Below are 22,192 nucleotides of genomic sequence, written 5' to 3' on the forward strand. Positions count from 1 at the left end.
CCCCATAAAAAAAGATGAAAGCCGCTTTAATAATAAATATCTAATAATGGTTGTTTATTTTAATTGCATATGTGATGTATGACTCGAGTTATGAGATTTTATTATCAGTAAAGTTATTATGATATAAAAATTCAAATGCACTGTGAAACCTATAAATATTTCGTCGGTTTTGATTTCCATGCACTTGTGCTAAAATATTCATATACGGGCCTCATATTCATACAGATTCATACATATATATATATATATATATATATATTTAAGATAAATATAACAGTTTCTCTCAAGTGTTCAATTCTGAAAGCTTGTCAGATTTTATGTTGCAACTGTTCTCATCAAAATGAGATTTTCATTATTATTTGTGTTGGTTATTGTCGTTGGTATATATAGTTATAATTTTTCTGAGGCTAGAGAGCCTGTATGTTCTAAATTTGCATATGAAGAACAGCTTTTAGAGAAAATGATAAGGACTGAAATTAAGGTAGAAACAATGGTGAATGAAATTAAGAAAACTGAGGATAATGTCATCAGTACATTAGGCGACATTAAACAAACAGTTGCTGATTTTACGGACATGTTTGCAGATATGAGAGGGAACATAACGGATGACATGCTAAAGAGAGGTGATGAAATCAAAAAGAGAGAAGGTAAAATAAAAAATATATCAAATCAAATATACATTTCTTACAGCATATTTAAACTTTTAAATGCTAAGTTTAAAATACTTTTTATACAAACTATTGCATTTTTGTGGTGTCTCAGTAAATGAATTAAATGATGAATTCAAAATCTAACTTATGAGATTTATTTCTTGTAATATTCTCGAGATATATACACTGAATTACAGCTCTCTATACATACCCCCTCTTGCGCATATTGTATTTAAGGTATTTTGGCTGGGAACTTAATTCATTACATTGTTTTATTATTGTGTAAATGAAACGTTATTTTACCCAGCCAATTGTATAGCACAATAAAATTGGTGTTGTTGTTTCTCATAATAATGTACTTAAATCAATGTACTAAAGAACTAGCTTCGAAATGGCACCCTTTAAGGAGGTGTATAAAACATGTTAACCGAAACAGTTTTACCGAATAAATTTTATACTTTGTGCTTGTATCTAATAAAGTATAGTTTAGTATTTTTTGGTTATATAGATAAAAATACATTGTATATCTTAATAACTTTTTTTTTCATTTGTTAATTTGAGTCCAAGTGAGACAAGCAAAAACAAAACAATATTTTTCTGCAGTATTTAATTACGTGTATCTGTAAACTAAATTCAATGTATAAAACTATTCATGTTGCAAAAAAATGTAATTTAATGTACCAGTTTGTACTAAAAAAAGACTCAAATGCCTAAAATTTCCATTACTTGTCTTTAAACAATCACCAGAGCATGTAATCAATGACATTTAGATAATAAACGATACATGCTTTACAGATAAACGAAAATATAGCAAATATAGATAAGGATGCTTGCGTACAGAATTCCCTTAACTTTGGTTAGATATTAGTTAATAGAATTGTGATACTTTATTACAGAATCGTTCAAAACATCATTTGAGGAAACAAGAGAAAACCTGACAAATGGCATAGAGGCTGAAAAAGAGAAACTTATTCAACTCCAAGGTATTGTTACCTGTTGAACATCAATTATGTTTGATGTCTATTTATCTACAACTTATCATAGCAAATTAAATTGTTACTAACTTGACTCATGTGTTTTATTGGTATATCCCGTGGTAAATAATATATAACAAACTCTGTTGCTCCATATGTACATTTCTAACTCTCATATGACGTCCGGATAATTTTGTTTACATTCACACATTCTAGTTTTTAATTATTTTAATTATCAAAACACTACAGATATTGGCCGAATATAAATATAAGGTTTTGTTGCTTGCAAAGGCCCCTTTGAGTTAGATATTTAAGATATGAAATGGAAAAAAAATATTATTTCTATTCTCAGGAAAACTCGAACAACCTCCGATCGCTTTCTACGCACATCATTTGAAAGACTTGAAGCTCGATACAACGGATGAAATTCTCATATTCGAGAAGACGTTCACTAACGAGGGAACAGGTTACGACACGTCTACGGGATTGTTCACAGCACCTGTTGGAGGACTGTACCAGTTTTCTGTTCATACATGTGCTTATTATAAAAAATATGCTTTTATTGGCCTGGTGTTGGAAGGTAACGTAATTGCAGCGGATGCTAACTATGGTGATGAATCTCATGGCTGCAATAATTTTGGTTCAATAGTGAGAGTAAAATCAGGAGAACAAGTTTGGGTCAAATCAACATCGTCAAGTTCTAACCGCCAGCTACATCAAGACTCATTTAGGATGAACACATTCAATGGAGAACTTGTCAATAACTGAAATTAGTATATCATTAGAGCAACTCTTCATGACTCATTTGCATCTTCTTGCAGTGATATTAACCGTGCCTTTGATATATCGAAAGCTACCTCAAGTAACGATTTATACTATCTGTGTTACCATCAACGCGTTATTATGATGTCTGGTGATGTCAAATCTAACCCGGGGCCTATAAATGATATGTCACCATCACATAGTGGCCTACCACATCCTGTTTTTTTCCATAGTCCTGGGCATTTTGCTCACCCAGATAAGCAGTGTATTGTGCATTCCATGGCAAAATACAATTAGCAAATGTTTGATGCCATTTCAGAAGGTAATCATGAAGTAAGTGCTGTTAGGTTAGACATAAGAAGTATGAGACATGAGCTTCGTGAAATCAGTATGAAGGTTACGTCTGTTGAAACTAAGACGAGGAGGTAAAAATATAAACGATGTTTTACATCAAAATTACATATCATAAACATAAAACATCAATACCAAAACATTTTGATAAAATACGAAATAAACTTGACATTGTTTTCATAACTTATTGTTTTTAATTATTTTTGTACACATAGGTCTAGATCAATTGTAAAACTTGTATTAATTTGTTAATTTAAAGTGAGGGAAAAAGGAACATATTTTTACAAAAAATCAAATTTAGTACATCAGTTTATACACACAATGACATATTTGCCGACAAATTCCACTTACTGTTTTAAAGCGGTAGACTATGTTATAACTCTCTGTTGTCAAACGCTTACAAACAATATTGTTTTCTTAATCTGATTATGTTATGAATGACATTAAGATAATATACGATACATGTGTTACATTTTTTAATATCATCGTAGTAACATTTTGACAAATCTATTTAAAGATATATTAATATATGCTCAATTGTGCTCGAATTGGATATTTCAAATCTCTATGAAATTGTAAAAAACAAGTTTTATCACATAGTACATATGTCAACGTGAACACATCTGCGGATGTTTCAAAATTCTAAATTTGACCAGTTCATGTTAAATGCTGAATTCTGCTTAAGCCGGTGCTAGGGGGCGTGGACGGTAGTATGCACTTGACAGTACCGTCCATGAACAGGCTCAATCAAACCGAGCCTGCAACATTTTCAATTTTGTCGTGTTGGGCTTTCTTTAGGGATTCTTATTCCTCTCTATTTTAAACGCTACACATTATAGTTAATAAACACTGCATGAATACAAAGTGTAATTTGTATGATTTCTGCAATAGAATTATTTTACTCAAGATGAACATAGTATATCTTTATAGTGTTGGATTTCTATTCTGTTCTGCTCCTTAAACGTAAACACATTACTACAGTACATAAAACTTCTTTCAAAGTATTACAAGGTATGTATACAAAAATGCATGTGTATATATGTGCAAGATAGTAAATATTTGATTAAATCCTGTGAGCTATTATTTTTAAAACTTCAAGTTTAAAGGTATGCACATTTATAGATGCAAATCTGAACATTGACATATTATATTGAACTATATTTCGAGCCAGTGACCTACTTTTGGTATGCTAAATTATGGTTTCATATTTTAGCACAGTTTCAAATGCAGAACTGAACATTTACATAGATCCTTATTTTGACTCAGTGAATTTCATTTAGTTTAAAGAGCTAAAGCAATTACAATCGGTCTATATGCACAGTTTCAGATTTGAAATTCGCCCTAGAGCTAGATAATTGAAACTTGAACTACTGCCACAGATTCAGGTGCTAACATGAGCTTTAATATCAGTTGATCTAGAATATCAAAAGCGACTTACTTGTAGTTTCGTGTGTGAATTTTCTACAATATGCACACTTCCAGATTCATATTTAAATCAGATGACTAAGATTTCGACATAATGCCTGTTATTCAGAATAATCAATATCAACTGTTCTGTGTTAATTATAGGTTTTATTTTCATTCTTATACAGAATCCAATAATTTCCGAGTTATTCTCATTTTATGGTGTAACACGTGAACAGCAAATGCGCGTTTTGGTAAGAAGGGAAACAAAGATGGGGAGATGACAGTTCAAGTGCTAAAAGGCATGGGAACACCTGCAGCATCCAACTAATGACTGGATACAATTAGTGGCGGCGGTGGTAAATCACAAGAAAACCACACACACTAATGCTTTTTATGGGACCTTATGCATAGGATGCCACATGTCTACTGCAAAGCCACAAAAATAATTAAATGTGACATACAAGACAATACAATACTGATCTAAATTTGTATCTATTAAAGAAAATCATATTGTAAAAAAGTTACTGATTGTATGTTAAATTGTCTCAATACTAAAGGACTAAACCACGCGCTTTCAAATGAAGAGGGTTGTTTAAACATTATCTAAATGCCGTTTTATATTATAAGTGTTTACTTATGTTTAATATGTGATGGGTATTTAACAATCAAGTTTAGCGATGAAATCTTTATAAAAATACTTTTGACGCATAGACACATTATGTTAAAGTACATATTATTTTCATTAAATCTGTCTTAATGTACGTTTAGCCTGCCGTTTAATGTTATAATAGGATGACATCTACGAGCCCAAGATCGTTACTTTTACCGATACTATAACGTTCCCGTTACTACTTCATTTTCCCAGAAAATATTCATAAAGCACTTTGAACGCATTAGAAAGAGGTACTGTCATGTTTAGGGGACGGCTAAACTTTCGGGTGTATAACTTTAAAAATATGACTTATAATATTGTTTAACCGATATAATAACTTTACCGTTACTATTTATTTTCCCATTTAAAACAAATATTCACAGCACTTTGATCCTTCGTCATTTTGGGACTAATCAAGGAGAACACCAATTTTAGCAGAATCGGTATACTATTTCTTGTTTTCTTATATAAGGCAATCATGTTGGAATCATAATAACCGTAGCATTATTTTGTGTTTGTGAACAGCACCAATAATCTTTACCCTATTTCCAGTATTTTATTTTGTCGTTACTTTGCATTTATTCGTTACGACGTCAAAATAATTTTGCGTACGTATTGACTGTGAACACTTGAAGTGAAAATAATTTAAAGTTAAAAGAATACTCAGATATTTATGTATTTAAAAATACATTTCAAGGTATGTGTAAAAGCATGCAATTGAATATATGTGCAAGATAACAGTATTTGCTTGGAGCTAATCAAAAATTGAACTTACTTTATTTTTTTCACAAATGCGTTTAAAAGTGCAGTAAAAACTTGTATTCATATCACAAAGTTTGAATAAAATACTCTGATTTTATGTGCGTAAAATATGCATATACTTATATATTAGCAACATCATTTTTATTTGATGATATATGGAATACAAAAAGTCTCCCCTCGTTTGAAAATGCAAGATATGCGTGTTATATATGCCTCTATAGTTTTTATGTAAATATGTTATAGCTCATATTGTCATGTTATTCATGAACTTAGTATGAAATAAACTTGTAAACTTGTAATAATAAACCGTTACATCTATTTTTCGTTAAACATAAGATATGACAAACAATGCTGCATAGATTTTTGTATATATAACTACTACTGTTGACTTTATATGTTATATCTAAATTCATTCAACATGTTACCTCTCATTTAGAATCATTTATGTATTTATTGTGTTTAATGAGTCCACACACTGTTCGTTGTATATCTATATGCTATGTATATCCTCATATTTTGTGTTGTTTCTTCCACTCACAACTCCAAAATTTTCTTGGCGATGAGGGGGGCTGCTTACCCCCTTGCAACCGCCAAACAGAAGGGGCACATCCCCTCTTGCACCCTTTGGTGTACCCTTTTTAAAAGGGCGGCGCCGAAATAGTGATCACTTTTTTGAACAAACGAAAACAGTGCTTGGGGCATTAATATGGCATTTTTGCACTTAAACACGCCTATATGAGGTAAAAAGTTGAACGAGTTCAACAAATTGTGATAAAGCAAATTTGTGGCGAGGGTTATTTAATTTTCTTAGACAGTTTAATTTAAAATGGTCATGACAGCTGACGTGATATTATTTTATCGCATGACTTAACTCGTTTACAATAATGAAATTTTATATGTTTACGTGCCCTTTTGTAACACCAAGGTCTAAAATAAATCAATAGGAGTACGTAATAATATTATTACATGGAAGACATTGCCGTTATGCTATAAAAATTATCACGTCAGCAGAAAACATTGACTTTTGCCCCTTCTTAATTATACAAAATACAGAGAAGTTCATGCTTAGGTGACATACAATACTATATGAAATTATTTTCGTTTCGAACAATACGCAGTTTATGGCATCTGTTATATCTATAGCAAATATTTATGATTTTACGTTAATTCGATTTACTCTGTTGCACATTCCTTTATCATTTTGAACGATTTTCACGTGCGTGTACTGTATATAAGGGAGTATATGTGTAAAAGCGTCACTCGAGGTCTGTATTTGACAGAATACAATTCGTAAAATGACAGAAGAAAGCAGTTCAGATTTAAAGAGGGCTCTTATTGGAGAAATGCAAGAAATTTTCGAACAGAAGTTTTTAGATTGAAACACGATTTGAAAGCAGAAGTAGAGTGGACAGCTGAAACTTCAAGAAAGAAGGTCAGACTTAACAATTCAATTTCTTTCTCCAATGCTGGAAATAAAAAGCAATTTGATTTTAACTGTAGAATTTTAGAGCTGTTAGACATTTGTGATAGAGCAGTTAGTAAAAGAGATGCTTCAAAAGCTAAGCAAGTTTTGAAGGAAGCAAGAGAAAAATTAGAGCATAGAAATAAAATTATTCATATTGCTGATAGTTCCTCAGCTGGGTGGGGTACAGTTAATGAGTATGAGTTGTGTGACTTTGCATCTGATTCGGATAATGATAGGCGTATTAGAAAAGCAGAGGAAAGAGCTATTAATAAGATTGAAAAACGTAAGAAAGCTGTGTTTTCTGATATTTTCAGCCCTATTGGACAGTCTTCTTTTCGCAGGTATAGAGGAAATAGCACCCCCTATTCGAGGGGGGACCAATGGGGCGGCGCTTCGTGCAGTTGGGGGAGGTAGTATGCTATAAATGTGGAGAAATTGGACACCTCTCATCAGGTTGTGCCACCGAATACGGGGTCGCAACATCTAGAATCGGATCTCGTGGTCATGGAGCATTGGGACCAGTCGCCACGCCCTCTTCTCATTTCAACCTGCAGCAACAACAACAACAACAATTCATTGTGGACTAAGGCATGCAACAACAACAAACAGCAAATAGGGCAGATAGTTTAAGTCGCATTATTGTGTTATTATTAACACAAGTGATAGACTTTGGCAAAGGCATGGTAGATGGAAGTGTGCGACTGCTAAAGATGGTATTGTAAATGATTTATCAAAACACATTATCTGTATCTTTAAATTTAGATTTATAATACATGATTGTATTGAAATTTGATGATTTAAAACATTCATAGTGCAAATCTTATTAAATAATAATCAATTTATTTTAATTTGTTTTATACAAAAATAATACATCACTTTTTATTTTGAGATAAAAGCCCTACCTTTTTTTATCTTTTATATGCAATTATACTGCAATCTTGCAACTGTGGAGACGATAGTAGTTAGGGTTCGAACCTAGACTCTTACTTTAGAATTTGCGATTACATGCTAACAGTTATTAACGTTATTATTTCTGATTAAGTTTCTATTATGTACAATACTAGAAATTAAGCAATTACATATTTTTAATATTTTTAAGAGATATTTGCTATTAAATATCAAAAATGTTCATTTAACTGACATAAAATTAGTACATACTTTTTTATATTATTTTTGGACTATTTTTTCAGTGTATATTTGTCGGTGGATGTCCTTTGGTTACTTCCTGTAAATTTTCCCATGCTGCCAATCTGATGTTTTGATTAATTTTTACCGTTTTGCAGCCTACACTATTAACAATCGAGGTAAGTTTTGCTGCAGTTTTAAACCTTATAAGATCCTTTTTAATATGTATTTAATGATTTGTTGAAATCGGCAAGCGATTTCAACAGGTAAGGTTAGTATGGCTGTAAACAAAATGGTAAACATTAGACATGAATGAATTAAAATGTAATCAAGTAGAACAATGTAAACAAGTATGGTGGAAAGTAAAGTCCATGTTATCTTTTTACCGAGTATTTTTCAAGAAAAAAAACTTATATCAACCCTGTGAAAGACATTTCATATTGCTATCTATAATATTGTGGTGTAAGTTATGGGTATTTATCACAAGGACAGTAATAAAGTAAGAAAAAGATTGTTTGGGCAGCCTTGTGGGAGAAACAGCCGTTATGCTAAAAAAAAAGGAGAAAGCTTTCCTTTTGAAAAGACAGGAGAAAATATTTATGTTTAGAAATGAACCTACAGATCATAAATATAAACCATACCAACTTGTCAGACAAAAGTCAGGGACTGGAAGTAACAATATAGTCACTAAATTTATTGTACGGAGAATTCCAATCGTCCGAGACAAACATTCAAAGTTACTGTCTCTTGGAAGCACCTCCCTAAAGTTTAAACTATTTCTAAACAAAAAACCTCTATCTGGATACAGAATAATAAATTTAGAGAACTTAAAAGACCATGTCGCAGTTATATCGACCCATAGTTGCATATGTGAAAAAGCAAGAGCATTGGCTGCAAATGGCAAACCCCAATCATTCTTAGATCTGAGAAATGTAAAAGTGGATTATTAAGTATCCTACTAGCTATTTGTGAAGGCTGTAAACAAGAATTCTGCTTAAATACAAGCCAAAAACAAGAAAACGGTCAATATGATATAAATGTAAGGGCAGTATGGGGAACTATGGCTAGTGGTGGTGGAGCAACTGACATAAGGGAACAACTTTCAACAATGAACATACCCCAGTTGACTTCAAATATGTTTTCTTGTCTGGAAGATCAAATTGGAAAATGGTGGGAGGATGCTTTAAAGGAAGAAATGGGAAAGGCCGGAGCTGAGGAGAGGAGAATAGCTATTGAGAAAGGTAATTTTCATGATGGTATTCCGGCTATCACTGTTATATGTGATGGTGGGTGGTCAAAGCGGACACGCAAACACACATACAATGCTTATGGTGGAGTTGGTGTCATTTTTGGAGCTGAAACCAAAAAATTATTGTATATTGGTGTAAGAAATAAGCAATGTGTTATTTGCAAGCAGGCCAAAAATAAGACAGTCAAACCTAAATCACATAATTGTTATAAAAATTGGAGTGAAAGCTCTCAGGCAATGGAAGCTGACATTATTTTAAATGGTTTCTTGCAAGCAGAAACATCGCATGGAGTAAGGTACACCAAAATAATTGCTGATGGAGACAGCTCTGTGTTCCCACAACTGCAGGAAAAGGTGCCAGTTTGGGGAACATCAATTGAAAAACTTGAGTGTGCTAATCATACATGCAAATGTTTGCGGTCAAATCTCGAAAAGCTTGTCATTGAAAAACCCTATTATAAAGGCAAAGGGAAATTAACAAAAATTAACAGATTAAGATTAACAACAGCCGTAAGATGTGCTATACGCATGAGGTCCAAAGATCAAAATGTAAAGCAACTGAGAAAAGATATCATTAATTCAGTTTACCATGTCCTTGGTTTTCATGACCGATGCAGTGACTTTTGCCAAAAAAAAAGTAAAACATACAATCGATAATGATGGTGATGATAATGATAATGAATTGAACTTTGACAATGAATCATTTGATGACATTTTTGAAAGCCAGTATGAGTACTGGAAGTTACCATCTGAAAAAGAAATGGAAAGTTCAAGACATGCATCAAAAAATAAATGTCAAAAATCCGAACTGAAAGAACTTGTTAAAGATGTTCAAATTTTTTTAAACAGAATAGCTGATAAAAGTCATAGACTTATAGGAAATTTCACCACAAATTTATGTGAAAGTTGGATGGCTATTAGAGCAAAGTTTGATGGGGGGAAAGTTATCAATCGATGTTCCCGTGGTTCTTGGAATGCACGATGCTACGGGGGTGCGTTGAGGAAAAATAAAAGAGTTGAATGGTCACCCACCACTTTCAACCATGTAACTAAGGAACCTGCTGGAGTTTTCTTTTTAAGTGGTGTTAGACGACAAGCACAACTTTTGAATGCTTCATCAAAATACAAGGCAAAACCTGATAGTAAAAATGTAAGAAGAAAAAGAAAACTAGAAGACATAGCAGTGAACAATTCAAAGAAAGCTTCATTATGGAAGTAATTTAGACGATTCACCAGATGTTTCCCAGTCCAAATTAAAAGAACTATGTGATAATTTCTTAAAAAGTAAGGTTAAAATTTCAGATACAGACATTTTAAATATTCAAAATAATACAATTGATCAGTCTTTAAGTGATACATGGAGAAAAGAAAGGAATATAAGATTGACAAGTTCAAACTTTGGAAAAGTCATGGCCAGAAGATCAACAAACGTCTCCTCAGCTCTGGTAAAAAATATGCTTTACAGTAAATTCCAAGGAAACATACACACTATTAGAGGTTTGACACAAGAGCAAAATACAATAATTGAGTACAGAAACCAAAAGGGAAATGTAGAAGTTATTAAAACTGGATTGAAAATATGTAAGAGTCATCCATATTTAGCAGCATCAACAGATGGAATTGTTCAAACCCAAAGTGACACTGGACTTTTAGAAATTAAAAATTTGCTACAGACAAATACATACATGATAAAACAGGCCATAGGGAAAGTACCAACTTTTTGTCTTCAACAGTCAAACAACAAGGTACAACTAAAAAGAGAACATGAGTATTACTTTCAAATTCAAGGCCAACTGAACATATTTGAAATTGAATGGTGTGATTTTGTTATAAGGAGGACCAACCCATATGATTTATATATTGAAAGGATTAAAAGAGATAAAAACTTATGGACATGGAAAATGGTTCCAAAATTAAAATGTTTTTACATGAAATTTATTCTTCCGGAATTATCACTTCCAAGATATGGAACATACACTGGCATTAGGCAACCTGAAAAACCATGGGTAGGTTTAATACCAGTAAGATTCATAAGATGTTCCAAATGTTTAAAAAAAATAAATAAAAAAATTAAATTGTCATACTGTAATATTAATTAAGGTGAAAGGTTGAATATTGTCATTTAAATGTATATTGTCATTTAAATGTTTTAATAAAATTGAGCATACTATTATTCATTTATAAACGTATGTTACAATTCATAACATACAAATATATATATTAGGTTTCTAATTTAAATATATGAACCAATGTGAAACATTATAACATAAAACTTAATTTATATACATGTATTTCAGTACACAGATCAGTCCTTGAAAGCACCAGAAAAAAATCTAACAGAATCATTGCCAAAGAGTACAACAGACAATTCAAATTCAAGTAGTTGTTCAGTTCAATGTGATACTCAGTCTTGTGCAACAAATTCTTCAACATTTTCCAAAGATACTGCAGGGCCATCAGGTCAACAGAAACAGAAAGTTAAACAGGTAATTTGTTTTTTGTTTAAAACCAAAATAAAGTATTGTAGTGCAACATGATTTTGTACTCTCTAAACAGAGATTTTTAAATGTTGTTCATTTTTTTTAAATATAAAAAAATATTTATTATACTTTTTAAATTGAAATTAAAACATATTTGAAATATTAAGGATGAGCACAATATGTTTTTCAAGCCATCATGTGTATATTTTAAAAATATGGGAGATTTCTGACAGACTGTCATGATAATGTTGCTTGATCATTGAGGTGTTTCAGTACTATAAGTCAACATATGATGAATCTTTATGAGGAAGGAGCCAACTTCATATTTAATGTTTTCAAACTTCAACAATATTTATGTCATAAAAATAAATTTATATTAATGCATTCCATTTCCAAAATCTATCATTATTCAGCCTTTCTTTAAATAATAAGCTGTGAGAGCAGTAAAACAATTATATACTTGGAACCTGTAATTAATTATGGATATTTCCTCTTATGTGTTCAACTGTCATAATTACCAATATTACATTTTCATTAGCCTCCGCCTTTGAAAAAAAGGTCAAGCCGAACCAAATTCCTGGGAAGAGAAATCCTTCATAAATGGATTGTTGATGATAAGAAGAAGAAAGAAAAGTGGTACCGTGGTACAGTTTTAGATGTATTATCAGGTAATTTAATCATTCTCACTTGAGGTCATTTGTGTTCATTCTTTTCATATTTTTTAAATGCAACATTCAATTGATTGAGTAAATTGAAATGAAAACAAAATGCGTGTTTTGTTCTTTATGCATAATTGTAAATGCATATTTTTATGAAAAGTATGAGTAAAAATCATGATTGTTATACATTGAAAACAATCAACATTATTTGATAAAATGCAATATTTTAAAGTAAATATGCATGTTATTGAAGGTATTTCAATAAATTATTTATTTTGAGATTATTTATTTTCATACATAACAAAAAAGAATGAAATAATTTAAAATGGATGTTGTTTGAAACTGTTAGTTAAATGATTTGATATTTCATTATATATTAAATAGAATTAAATGATTATATAACTGTAGATACTAATTGTAGTCAATAACAATTCAATTTTTTCTTTAATAACATATTTTGTTATAAAGGTTGATTATACTTTACCACGTACTAAATTTTTGGCATTATTATTCAGTTATTTTTCAATTTGGCAAGACAAAAATTCATGTAATTTTTTTTTTTTTTTTTTTGGGGGGGGGGGGGTCAAACAATTTTCTTTTGGAATATGGTATTTAAATGTCCTTATTATAAAAGGGATAAAGGCCCATCTTATATAAATTTTTCAAAATACCCATTTCTTTATATTTTTTTGTCAATATTTTAAGCATTCATAGAAAATAATCCATTGTTTACCAATGCCTTTAAAATGATGATTATGGTAAATTTTTAAATAGGTAAAGATGGAGATCCAACAGCTGTATATGAGGTGTTGTATAATGGTGAAGAAACTGCCCACGAAGTGGATGGTTTGACTGCTGATTTGCAGGAAGGTTCATTAAAGTTTTTAGACATATAGAGTGAGTATCAGTTGCTTGTTTTTATAATCAAACACACTGGTAGTTGTAGCCCCATTTAACTTTAGGCATAAAAATGTTGTATTAATAAGGAAATAGTTTGTTAACAAGTAAGTGCTGATCTAGTGGCACATACTATCTGTTGATAAACAATGACATTGAAAACATATTGTTATTTAACTAAATAATTAAACACAAAATTCTTGTCAGCCTTAGGTTCTTTATGAGAAATGTGGCATTAAAAGTAAAATTAATTACATGTTAACTACGTTATTTTTTTAATTAGAATAACATTTAACTTTCATAATTCCTGAAAATCTTCACATATTGATAAATTATGCTAAAATTCCGGTGATCATAATTAAAAGCATCTATCATATATTGTCCATATTGTATCTGTTTGTATGTCATATATTAATAAATTTATATATAATAACAATGTTAGCAATTAAGTATATGATAAGGTTGAATGTTATATTTTAAGATTGTGAATATATAGCCATTTTAAACTTTTTAACATTCACAAATATGTGATAGGCATTGTAATGAAATTAATGAGTGCTTCTATAACCTTTAAAACCTTCCATTACAATAAAATAAAGGCTTGGAGTTTTATTTTGACATAGACTAAATTATTTTATGTTAAAGAAAGCAATTCAATAAGTAAGGGGATAGACGTTGTTTTCAGGTGCCATGTTCACAATGAATGAATATACAAATGGGCACTTTTTGTCTTCGTCCATCATTAAAGCTAGAAATTTGTCATATGAATTTTACACTGCCCAGTAAATAAACAAATTCATATTTATGTCATTATGTTATAAATTTAATTACGTACATTATGTATGCATGACAGTAAATAGTAAAGAAATTTTTTTCTTCTTTTTACAGGTTGGCCACATATTTGAGTTTCAACATTTGTCATTTTTTATAACATTCTGTTATTTGATATTTACCTTCAAAGTATGACAGATATCAAAAAATTGTTTGATGTTGAAGAAATTGTGAAACTTGAATATTACATCAAGTCGACTAGTGCCTACTGATGTGTAGATTGTTATTTAGGATCAAAGGGAACAGACTGTGTATTCATTGAATTCAAATTCATGAAATGTTGTGCTTTCAGGAAGATTAATGTAGTGATATTACTATCAAAGTGCAAAAAGTCATTGTGTAAGTGTTATTACCAGTTAAGAATTGTTATACATACATCATTGTTTTGAAAAATAAAGAGGATTGAAATGTGTGCAAGACATACTTCAGAGCAGAATTGAATTATATCCTGTGAAAAGAAGAAAGCACCTTTGACTGATAGCAGGCAGTTTTTTTGGGATCAATTTGCTACATTTGAGAATTTCAGTACAGCAGTTATAGTTAGAAGACAGGTACCAAAATATATTGATTTATATTTATGATTAATATGTACAAGGAAATGTTAAATGCACATGTATATAATTTTTTTTAATTTTCACTCTTTCTTGATTAAAGTATCAGTTTGCATAGGAATGGATAACAATTTCTTTAACATTTGTATTAAAATTTAAAAAAAAATTTTTTATTAAAGATTAATTAAACATGTAAAAAATATCAATCAGTCTAATATTCTTTATTTTGTTTATTTAACTGTGTGAAAGTTACATATATATATATTATTTTAAACTTCTTTAGATTTTATAGTAATTATTGTTGTAGGCAATAAGAATAATTGAAATTGCCAGTTATTGAAATTAAAAAAGGGAGCTAACTTTGATCAAACTTAATTATGGCATAGCTTGTACACCATACTTTGAATGAGAACTACTTTGTAAACAAATGTTTTTATAAGAAATGTCATTTAATTGATGGAAAAAAATATCATTTTATCATCTTTTGCAATGGATTTATTTTGAAATTTTTTCAAGACATCATAAAACAAGCAGTGGACTTTATCTTTTGTAAAAAATAAATAAGGAATTATTTGCAAACAGAAACTTTGATATCACAACAAACAAATGTTTTGAAGGTTAGAATTTTTATGTTTTCATAGTGTTTTCATTGATTTATTTCTTCAATTTTACTACCAATTGTATTGTTATTATTGTTTATTGTAGTGAATAATGTTTTACTGTAGAAATTAAGGCATTGTTGCATAAAAACTTAATATCATGTACCCCACCCACTTTCAGTTAAATTAGTAAATTGATAAACCCTTAAGACAAAGAATTTTCATTAAGGCGAGTAAAGTTTATTCTGTTTTTCTTTTGTTGGTCTTTAAATTAATGTAGTTATAAATTTATTTTTTTAATTTAATAGTTGAAATGTATTGTGATTTTCTTCAATAGTGTTTTCTTTATGGAGCTGTTTTTCTATATATTTTTCTCTCTCTTTGTTTGCTCGATAATTCTGTCAAATACAACGACCTAAACCTATAATGTTCGTTGTTGTTTTTGTTGTTTAGAAGTATTTGAGAATAGAAAATAATTGATTTACTCACGGTTTAGTGAGTAAATGAAATTATTTTCGTTTCGAACAATACGCAGTTTATGGTATCTGTTATATCTATAGCAAATATTTATGATTTTACGTTAATTCGATTTACTCTGTTGCACATTCCTTTATCATTTTGAACGATTTTCACGTGCGTGTACTGTATATAAGGGAGTATATGTGTAAAAGCGTCACTCGAGGTCTGTATTTGACAGAATACATTTCGTAAAATGACAGAAGAAAGCATACATATTCCTGTCCCACCCACCCTTTTTATGTTCTGTTTTATTTTTACAGTCTTTTCTTAGTTTCAGATATTTGCAGTTGATTTCATCATGACTCCGCCGAAATTCGAGACAGCCCTCTTTTCAGCAGATGTTTTTTTGCAATAGACTAGGGAAATTATTGATCTTGATATGTGATAATTCTGTCAAATACAACGACCTAAACCTATAATGTTTGTTGTTGTTTTTGTTGTTTAGAAGTATTTGAGAATAGAAAATAATTGATTTACTCACGGTTTAGTGAGTAAATCACCTTAACAATAACAGTAGTTTTCATCGTTATAACATTATTACCAACAGCTACGGGATCTGGCAGACATTTTACATGCTATTTTTTCTCTAACATATTCAAAATTTGATACCCGTGAATTTGGATTAAGTACACACAAGACAATGTTAATAAACATTTTCTGATTTACCTTTATATCATTTAAACAAAAGATGTATAAATGAAAATATGAAAATTCGTTTAATCACTGAATAAACCCGCTAAATACATTAAATATCATTCTAACACGCTTCCCATTTTATATTAGCCGATTCAACAGATACATTTTTTACATCAAAAGGAAAACGCAGACATGACGACAATAAACCAGATGAAGCAAGAAAATATACTCCTACGCTCAATATTTTATCTATTCTTTTTATTCTGCTAGAATGAAGAGATATGCCAACTTTTCCTGTTTTGTAATATGACACTGTGTGGGTTTTCGTCTTGCTTTGTTATAAATCAGAACTAGAACCTTGAACTATCGGACTGTGAGTCATGCATATATGCATACGCTTAAAAACACAGATCTCAAAGATTCTCTGAATATGTCATTATTTCTTTGATAAAGTATAAATAATATTACCGTGCAGACATCATTAAATAATTGTAAAAGTTTAAAATTGATAATCAAAACAAAGTTTTGTAAAACGAAAATTATCGGAGTACTAAGCACTTTTGTTAAAAGTACTACCCACTAAGGGACTAAAACGCAAGGCGCATTCCTTTGATTGGACAAGGATTTTAAATTAAGTGTCTTTGTGAAAGGAAATAAAAATAATATCATAAATAAGGTTCATCACATAAAGGTTACGTAAGAGATATATAGACTAGAACAGCCGAAATAAGATCTATATGAGCTGATTCGATACTTCATTATGTAGTTTATATGTATCGAAATCTGGAAAAAGAGATATTTCTCGAGAGCAATAACAACAAAGCACATAAGTGACAATTGCAGACCCCTCGGTTGTACAGACTCTATCATTACAGAAATCGTTTTATAAGATTTCCGAACATTAAATTCCCCAAAGATTATGCCCGAGACTTGTTTAGTAACTTATGCGCAGGAATTAGTAACTCGTGTGCAGGACTTAATAATCACGTGTACACGACTAAGTTATTCGTGCGCACGATATAGTATCTCCTGCCCACAAGATAAATAACACAAAGACATACACACATCTCCCCTCTGTGTCACCGTGTTTTAAGTAATAGCGTTCTTAATTGATACATCTAATTGTTAACGGTTTTATCATTGCAGTATAACGGCACCTATTGTCACCTTAATGTCTTTATCAGAGTGTCTCGTTAAATATGAGAAAACTTATCATTTATTTAATGCGAGAACCACTAAGAAACATTTCTTATAATCAAACAATATAATGATTTAGATAATTTAGATAAAATGTTATAAACAATTAATTATATTATTTACGTTTTCTATTTGAAAGAAGGTCCGGGAATGGTGTTACTTTACTTATAAAAAATATCATTACATTACTTAATAGTTTTTACAAATGACATGTTATTCATTAATTTCATTGTAATATGTGGAGATTATTGAAATTCAAGTAAATCTCGATAAGCTCTATTATATTATTATTAATGAATATCAAATAATCAAAAAATAAGGGTTTGGTAGATCGAATTCAGAGATAGTAACAAAGTTATGGATACTTTGTAAGAACATCATTCAACAAAATAAACGCACGCATAACAGTCGTTTTTTGTTGCCAAAGTATAACTTATTTCAAATGTAAAAAATGTTTTATCGGTTAACTGTTGTAATTTAATGTAGACATCACGTTTCAAGACATGTGAACCTATTCTCTCTTATTGTACCGTCTTTGCATAATCGAATTTTAACCATGTGATGAGTTGGCATTATAAGCAATAATGCAAATGCAATATGAATATTTTTTATATTATAAAAGTCTATAAAAAAAACCCACAAAAATCCACTCTAAAACGCGTTACTGCTCACAAGTTCCTGTTGGTTGGAATTCATTGATCGAAGTCCAAGCCGTTTGTTTTGTTGTCATGAAATATTGAAGGTATTGAAAAAATGAAAGAATGTATGGACGAACATAAAATAATTTATTTTGATAAATGACACATAATATGTATTTTCTTTATATACGTACATTTATAGCGAAGGCTGCGACCTTCATATGAATTAATTTGTCATCAAGAATATGTTTTATGCAATGAATGTTTGTTTCTTACAATAAATAGAGGATATTCTATGTAAGTTCAAAAGATGATGAACAAGATCAACAATGAAAGGCGGCTTTGGACGAGTCCCCGAACACAACCAAGCAACACAGTTCCAATACTGAATTCATTAAATGAATTGAATAAATTTATAATTTTATTTTATTCAACAAGGTCAATACATTTTGTAATGAAGCTACACGCATATAATATTCAATTTACATCATACCGAAAATAATAACTGTTAACAATTAAAATGTGCAATTTTCATTAACACGTTTATAGTATTACGCTATCATTTAGCGCACCTTTACTCTATATTTGTATAGCGCAAATGATTTCACGACCGTGCAATACCATTTATGCGGAGAAAAACAGCTCGGTAATCTTATATTATGATAATTGAGATATTATGCTATTCTATCATTTATTTAATAACATTTCTTACAGAACGAATTTTTTCTATGTTGCCGACACAAAAAAATTAAGCTATTGTTTTGAAGTTTGTTAAAAGTTCCCTGATTCTAAGTGCTAAAGAACCTTAATTAAATGTTTTCGTATGGGCCTCTTTACAAAAGAGTCGGCAGATTTCCCTTTTATAAAGCGCAACAGTTTTAATAACGGTTTGAGATTCAGAGTGTTTTTAAATATTTCGTAGTACCTTATTTAAAATGACTTTCATACCGTTAGTTGCATTTGTAATAATCTTTGGAATGTATAGCTCTCATTTCTTGGAGGCTAAAGAACCTGTATGTTCTAAATTTGCATATGAAGAACAGCTTTTAGAGAAAATGATAAGGACTGAAATTAAGGTAGAGACAATGGTGAATGAAATTAAGAAAACTGAGGATAATGTCATCAGGTTATTAGGTGACACTAAACGAGCAGTTGCTGATTTTACGGACATGTTTGCAGACATGAAGGAGAACATAACAAATGAAATGTTTTTTTAAAGGAAAAGATAAAAAAAGGTTTACGGGGGGGGGGAATAAACAAGAAAGGTAAAAATTTTAAACATCAATCTACATGGTTTAAGAAAATGATTTATGTTTACTGAAATTACACATTGATGCCAATGCGAAACATGAAATTATACTTTGCAATTAAATTATATCGATAGTTTGCTTTAGTCAGAACAAATATAACTTTAGTTCCCATAGACTTTTATGAAAACTGAAATTTTGGAACAAAACAGTAAATATGACAAAAGCATGGAAACATTAATAACCTAAAGAATTATAAGCTTTAAATAAAGAAGCCATTTCATACACCGGTTACAATTCTGACGTATTTACTTAATTCTATGTTTGTTTACAGTAGAATATGGCATAACTTTTATTGCCGCATGCTGATAATCTATTTTCAGTTTGCTTAATCCGTCTCGTTTAAAACGCATCGTAAAAATATATTGTTATTAGCAAAAGTAAGAAATAAATGAATAAATAAATAATAAATAAATAAATAAATAAATAAATTAATAAACGGAAGTGAAAAGGAAAAGCGTGTTTAAAAGTAACAACAGTGAAAATGGTAAATTTTCACATGCAAATTTTCATGAAAATAATTGATAATTAACAGCCTCGTGCTAAACAATATGCTAGTACGAACATGAAGGTATATAAAATTTATAAAAGGACATCAGTTAATTGTTACCCGTCTGTCCTGTTTTGCCATGTGTCAAAGAACACTGCTGCATTTTTAAATTTATATCTACATTTGCGATATTTATGGTTTTTGGTATATGATCTATACAAAACATGAATTACAGTGACCATTTATGTTGAATTTACCAAAACAAACAAGGAAGGAAAACGCTTAATCATCACATTCATTTTTTTATTAGTGAACTGATACCCTGACTTTTTCTATATTCGTTTTATATTGAATTACATCAGAAAATGACTACCGCATCAGCCAATAGAAATTAGGAAAGAAAATTATTTGAAATTTGATTATAGAATGTGAGCGAGGAAAATAAGAATGTACATAAGAATTTAAGTTGTTTTTCTTCACTAAAGTTTTATTTTAGAAGTAACTCTAATGGCTATGTAAAATAAGGTTTCGGTGAACTTATTGAACTTTGGTAATAATTAGTTATTTAACTTTGATATATTCTTACAGAATCGTTCAAGAAATTATTTGAGGAGACAAGAACAAACCTCACGGATGACATGAAAGCTAAAGAAGAGGAACTTTTACAACTTCAAGGTATTTTTTCTCACGTAATGATAACTTTTCAAAACTGTGTTTCAATAAATTTTTATTTAATTATATGATATTCAATTGGTTGTTTTAAAGTGCATTTACGTACTATTATAAAATAAATATTAAGAACTTGTTCAACTAACCCGCTGATGTAACTATACACTGATTGTTTATATACTTATTTTGAATACATGTAATCATCTTTATTTTACAGACATGTTTCTATTATAGCTCTTAAATATCATGTTTTACACAGATATCCATAACATATTCCCCAAACGCTAATTCTTAAAATTGAATTCCAAATTAAAGTCAGGAAGTCTGGCTTTTCTTTATATTTAACCATCGTCTATTGATACGCATTAAAATATTTTTAATAACCAGATATACAAACTAAATATAAAACCATAACGAAACAATTGTAAAAAAACATGTACTTACTTCACAATGTTCTATACTCAGGAAAACTTGAACGACCTCCGATCGCTTTCCATGCACATCACGTGACAGATTTGGTTCTTGATACTACAAATGAGATTATTATATTTACGAAAAGTGTGATTAACGAGGGAACAGGTTACGACACTTCTACAGGGTTATTTACAGCACCTGTTGGAGGACTCTATCAGTTTTCTGTGCATACATGTGCTTTTAATAAGAAATATGCCTTTATTGGTCTTGTGTTGGAAGATAACGTTATTGCAGCAAGTTCAAACTATGATGAGGATTATTACACCTGCAGTACTTTTGGAGCAATAGTCAGAGTAAAACCAGGAGAAAAAGTTTGGGTCAAATCAACATCGTCAAGTTCTAACCGCCAGCTATATCAAGACGCAATAACGATTAACACATTTAGTGGAGTACTTGTCAATAACTGAATGAATAAATTGTAATGAAGAACATGCATTTTTTTACGAATAGTTTGGAAATTTATATTTTTGTTCATTTGAAAAATAATAATCACATACCATGGGCGCTTTTGTGACTCATTGAAAATGGTTTTTTTACTGCTGTACTGAGGTCGTTTGCGTTATACAACACATAATAGAACAAAACAGCAATTTAATTACTTGGTTTAGGAATAACAAGCTCATATTAGATACATAGACAAAGACATCATATAATACATAAATGACATTGTTATATCGGTTTCATGTCCCTGGGGTAAAAAAACCCAGAAAACAAGACAGTGTACGTTTATTCACCACGAGCGACTATTGTACACTACTTGGTATTTAAGAGGCTGATACAGAGTGGCTATGTAACATGATACATATACCTACGTCAGCATATATTGTATGGGTACTACAGACATGAAC

At 30.4% G+C, this 22,192-nt stretch overlaps 3 protein-coding genes across 3 annotated transcripts in view; all 3 read left to right on the forward strand.

The window, feature by feature from the left end:
• The window catches only part of LOC132752092 (complement C1q tumor necrosis factor-related protein 5-like), a 30,361-nt gene extending 8,405 nt beyond the window's left edge, over nucleotides 1-21,956 (forward strand). Inside the window, exon 3 of the mRNA XM_060742368.1 lies at nucleotides 21,336-21,956. Coding sequence (XP_060598351.1) covers nucleotides 21,336-21,751 — 416 coding nt within the window. The 3' untranslated portion in view covers nucleotides 21,752-21,956. The remainder of the gene's footprint in view (nucleotides 1-21,335) is intronic.
• LOC132752091 (complement C1q tumor necrosis factor-related protein 5-like) lies at nucleotides 491-2,907 on the forward strand. The gene is made up of 3 exons (XM_060742367.1): nucleotides 491-647; nucleotides 1,547-1,633; nucleotides 1,977-2,907. The coding sequence occupies exons 1-3, from the start codon at nucleotides 491-493 to the stop codon at nucleotides 2,390-2,392; spliced, it is 660 nt and encodes a 219-aa protein (XP_060598350.1). The 3' UTR covers nucleotides 2,393-2,907.
• Nucleotides 9,209-15,619, forward strand: LOC132752084 (uncharacterized). The gene is made up of 7 exons (XM_060742359.1): nucleotides 9,209-9,930; nucleotides 10,247-10,539; nucleotides 10,634-11,403; nucleotides 11,695-11,883; nucleotides 12,416-12,545; nucleotides 13,311-13,433; nucleotides 14,322-15,619. Exons 1-6 carry the CDS (start codon nucleotides 9,209-9,211, stop codon nucleotides 13,430-13,432), a joined length of 2,226 nt encoding a protein of 741 aa, XP_060598342.1. The 3' UTR covers nucleotide 13,433; nucleotides 14,322-15,619.
• Nucleotides 21,957-22,192: the final 236 nt, after the last annotated feature.

Source organism: Ruditapes philippinarum, unplaced genomic scaffold (genome assembly GCF_026571515.1).
Source record: "Ruditapes philippinarum isolate M1 unplaced genomic scaffold, ASM2657151v2 ctg5256_1_1_1_1, whole genome shotgun sequence".
NCBI classification, from domain to species: domain Eukaryota; kingdom Metazoa; phylum Mollusca; class Bivalvia; order Venerida; family Veneridae; genus Ruditapes; species Ruditapes philippinarum.

Coding starts and splice junctions, on each gene's coding strand:
- LOC132752091 (XM_060742367.1), top strand. CDS start 491: ATGGTGAATGAAATTAAGAAAACTGAGGATAATGTCATCAGTACATTA. Junction 648..1,546: donor TGAAATCAAAAAGAGAGAAG/GTAAAATAAAAA, acceptor ACTTTATTACAG/AATCGTTCAAAACATCATTT. Junction 1,634..1,976: donor GAAACTTATTCAACTCCAAG/GTATTGTTACCT, acceptor TTCTATTCTCAG/GAAAACTCGAACAACCTCCG.
- LOC132752084 (XM_060742359.1), top strand. CDS start 9,209: ATGGCTAGTGGTGGTGGAGCAACTGACATAAGGGAACAACTTTCAACA. Junction 11,404..11,694: donor GGCAACCTGAAAAACCATGG/GTAGGTTTAATA, acceptor CATGTATTTCAG/TACACAGATCAGTCCTTGAA. Junction 12,546..13,310: donor AGTTTTAGATGTATTATCAG/GTAATTTAATCA, acceptor ATTTTTAAATAG/GTAAAGATGGAGATCCAACA.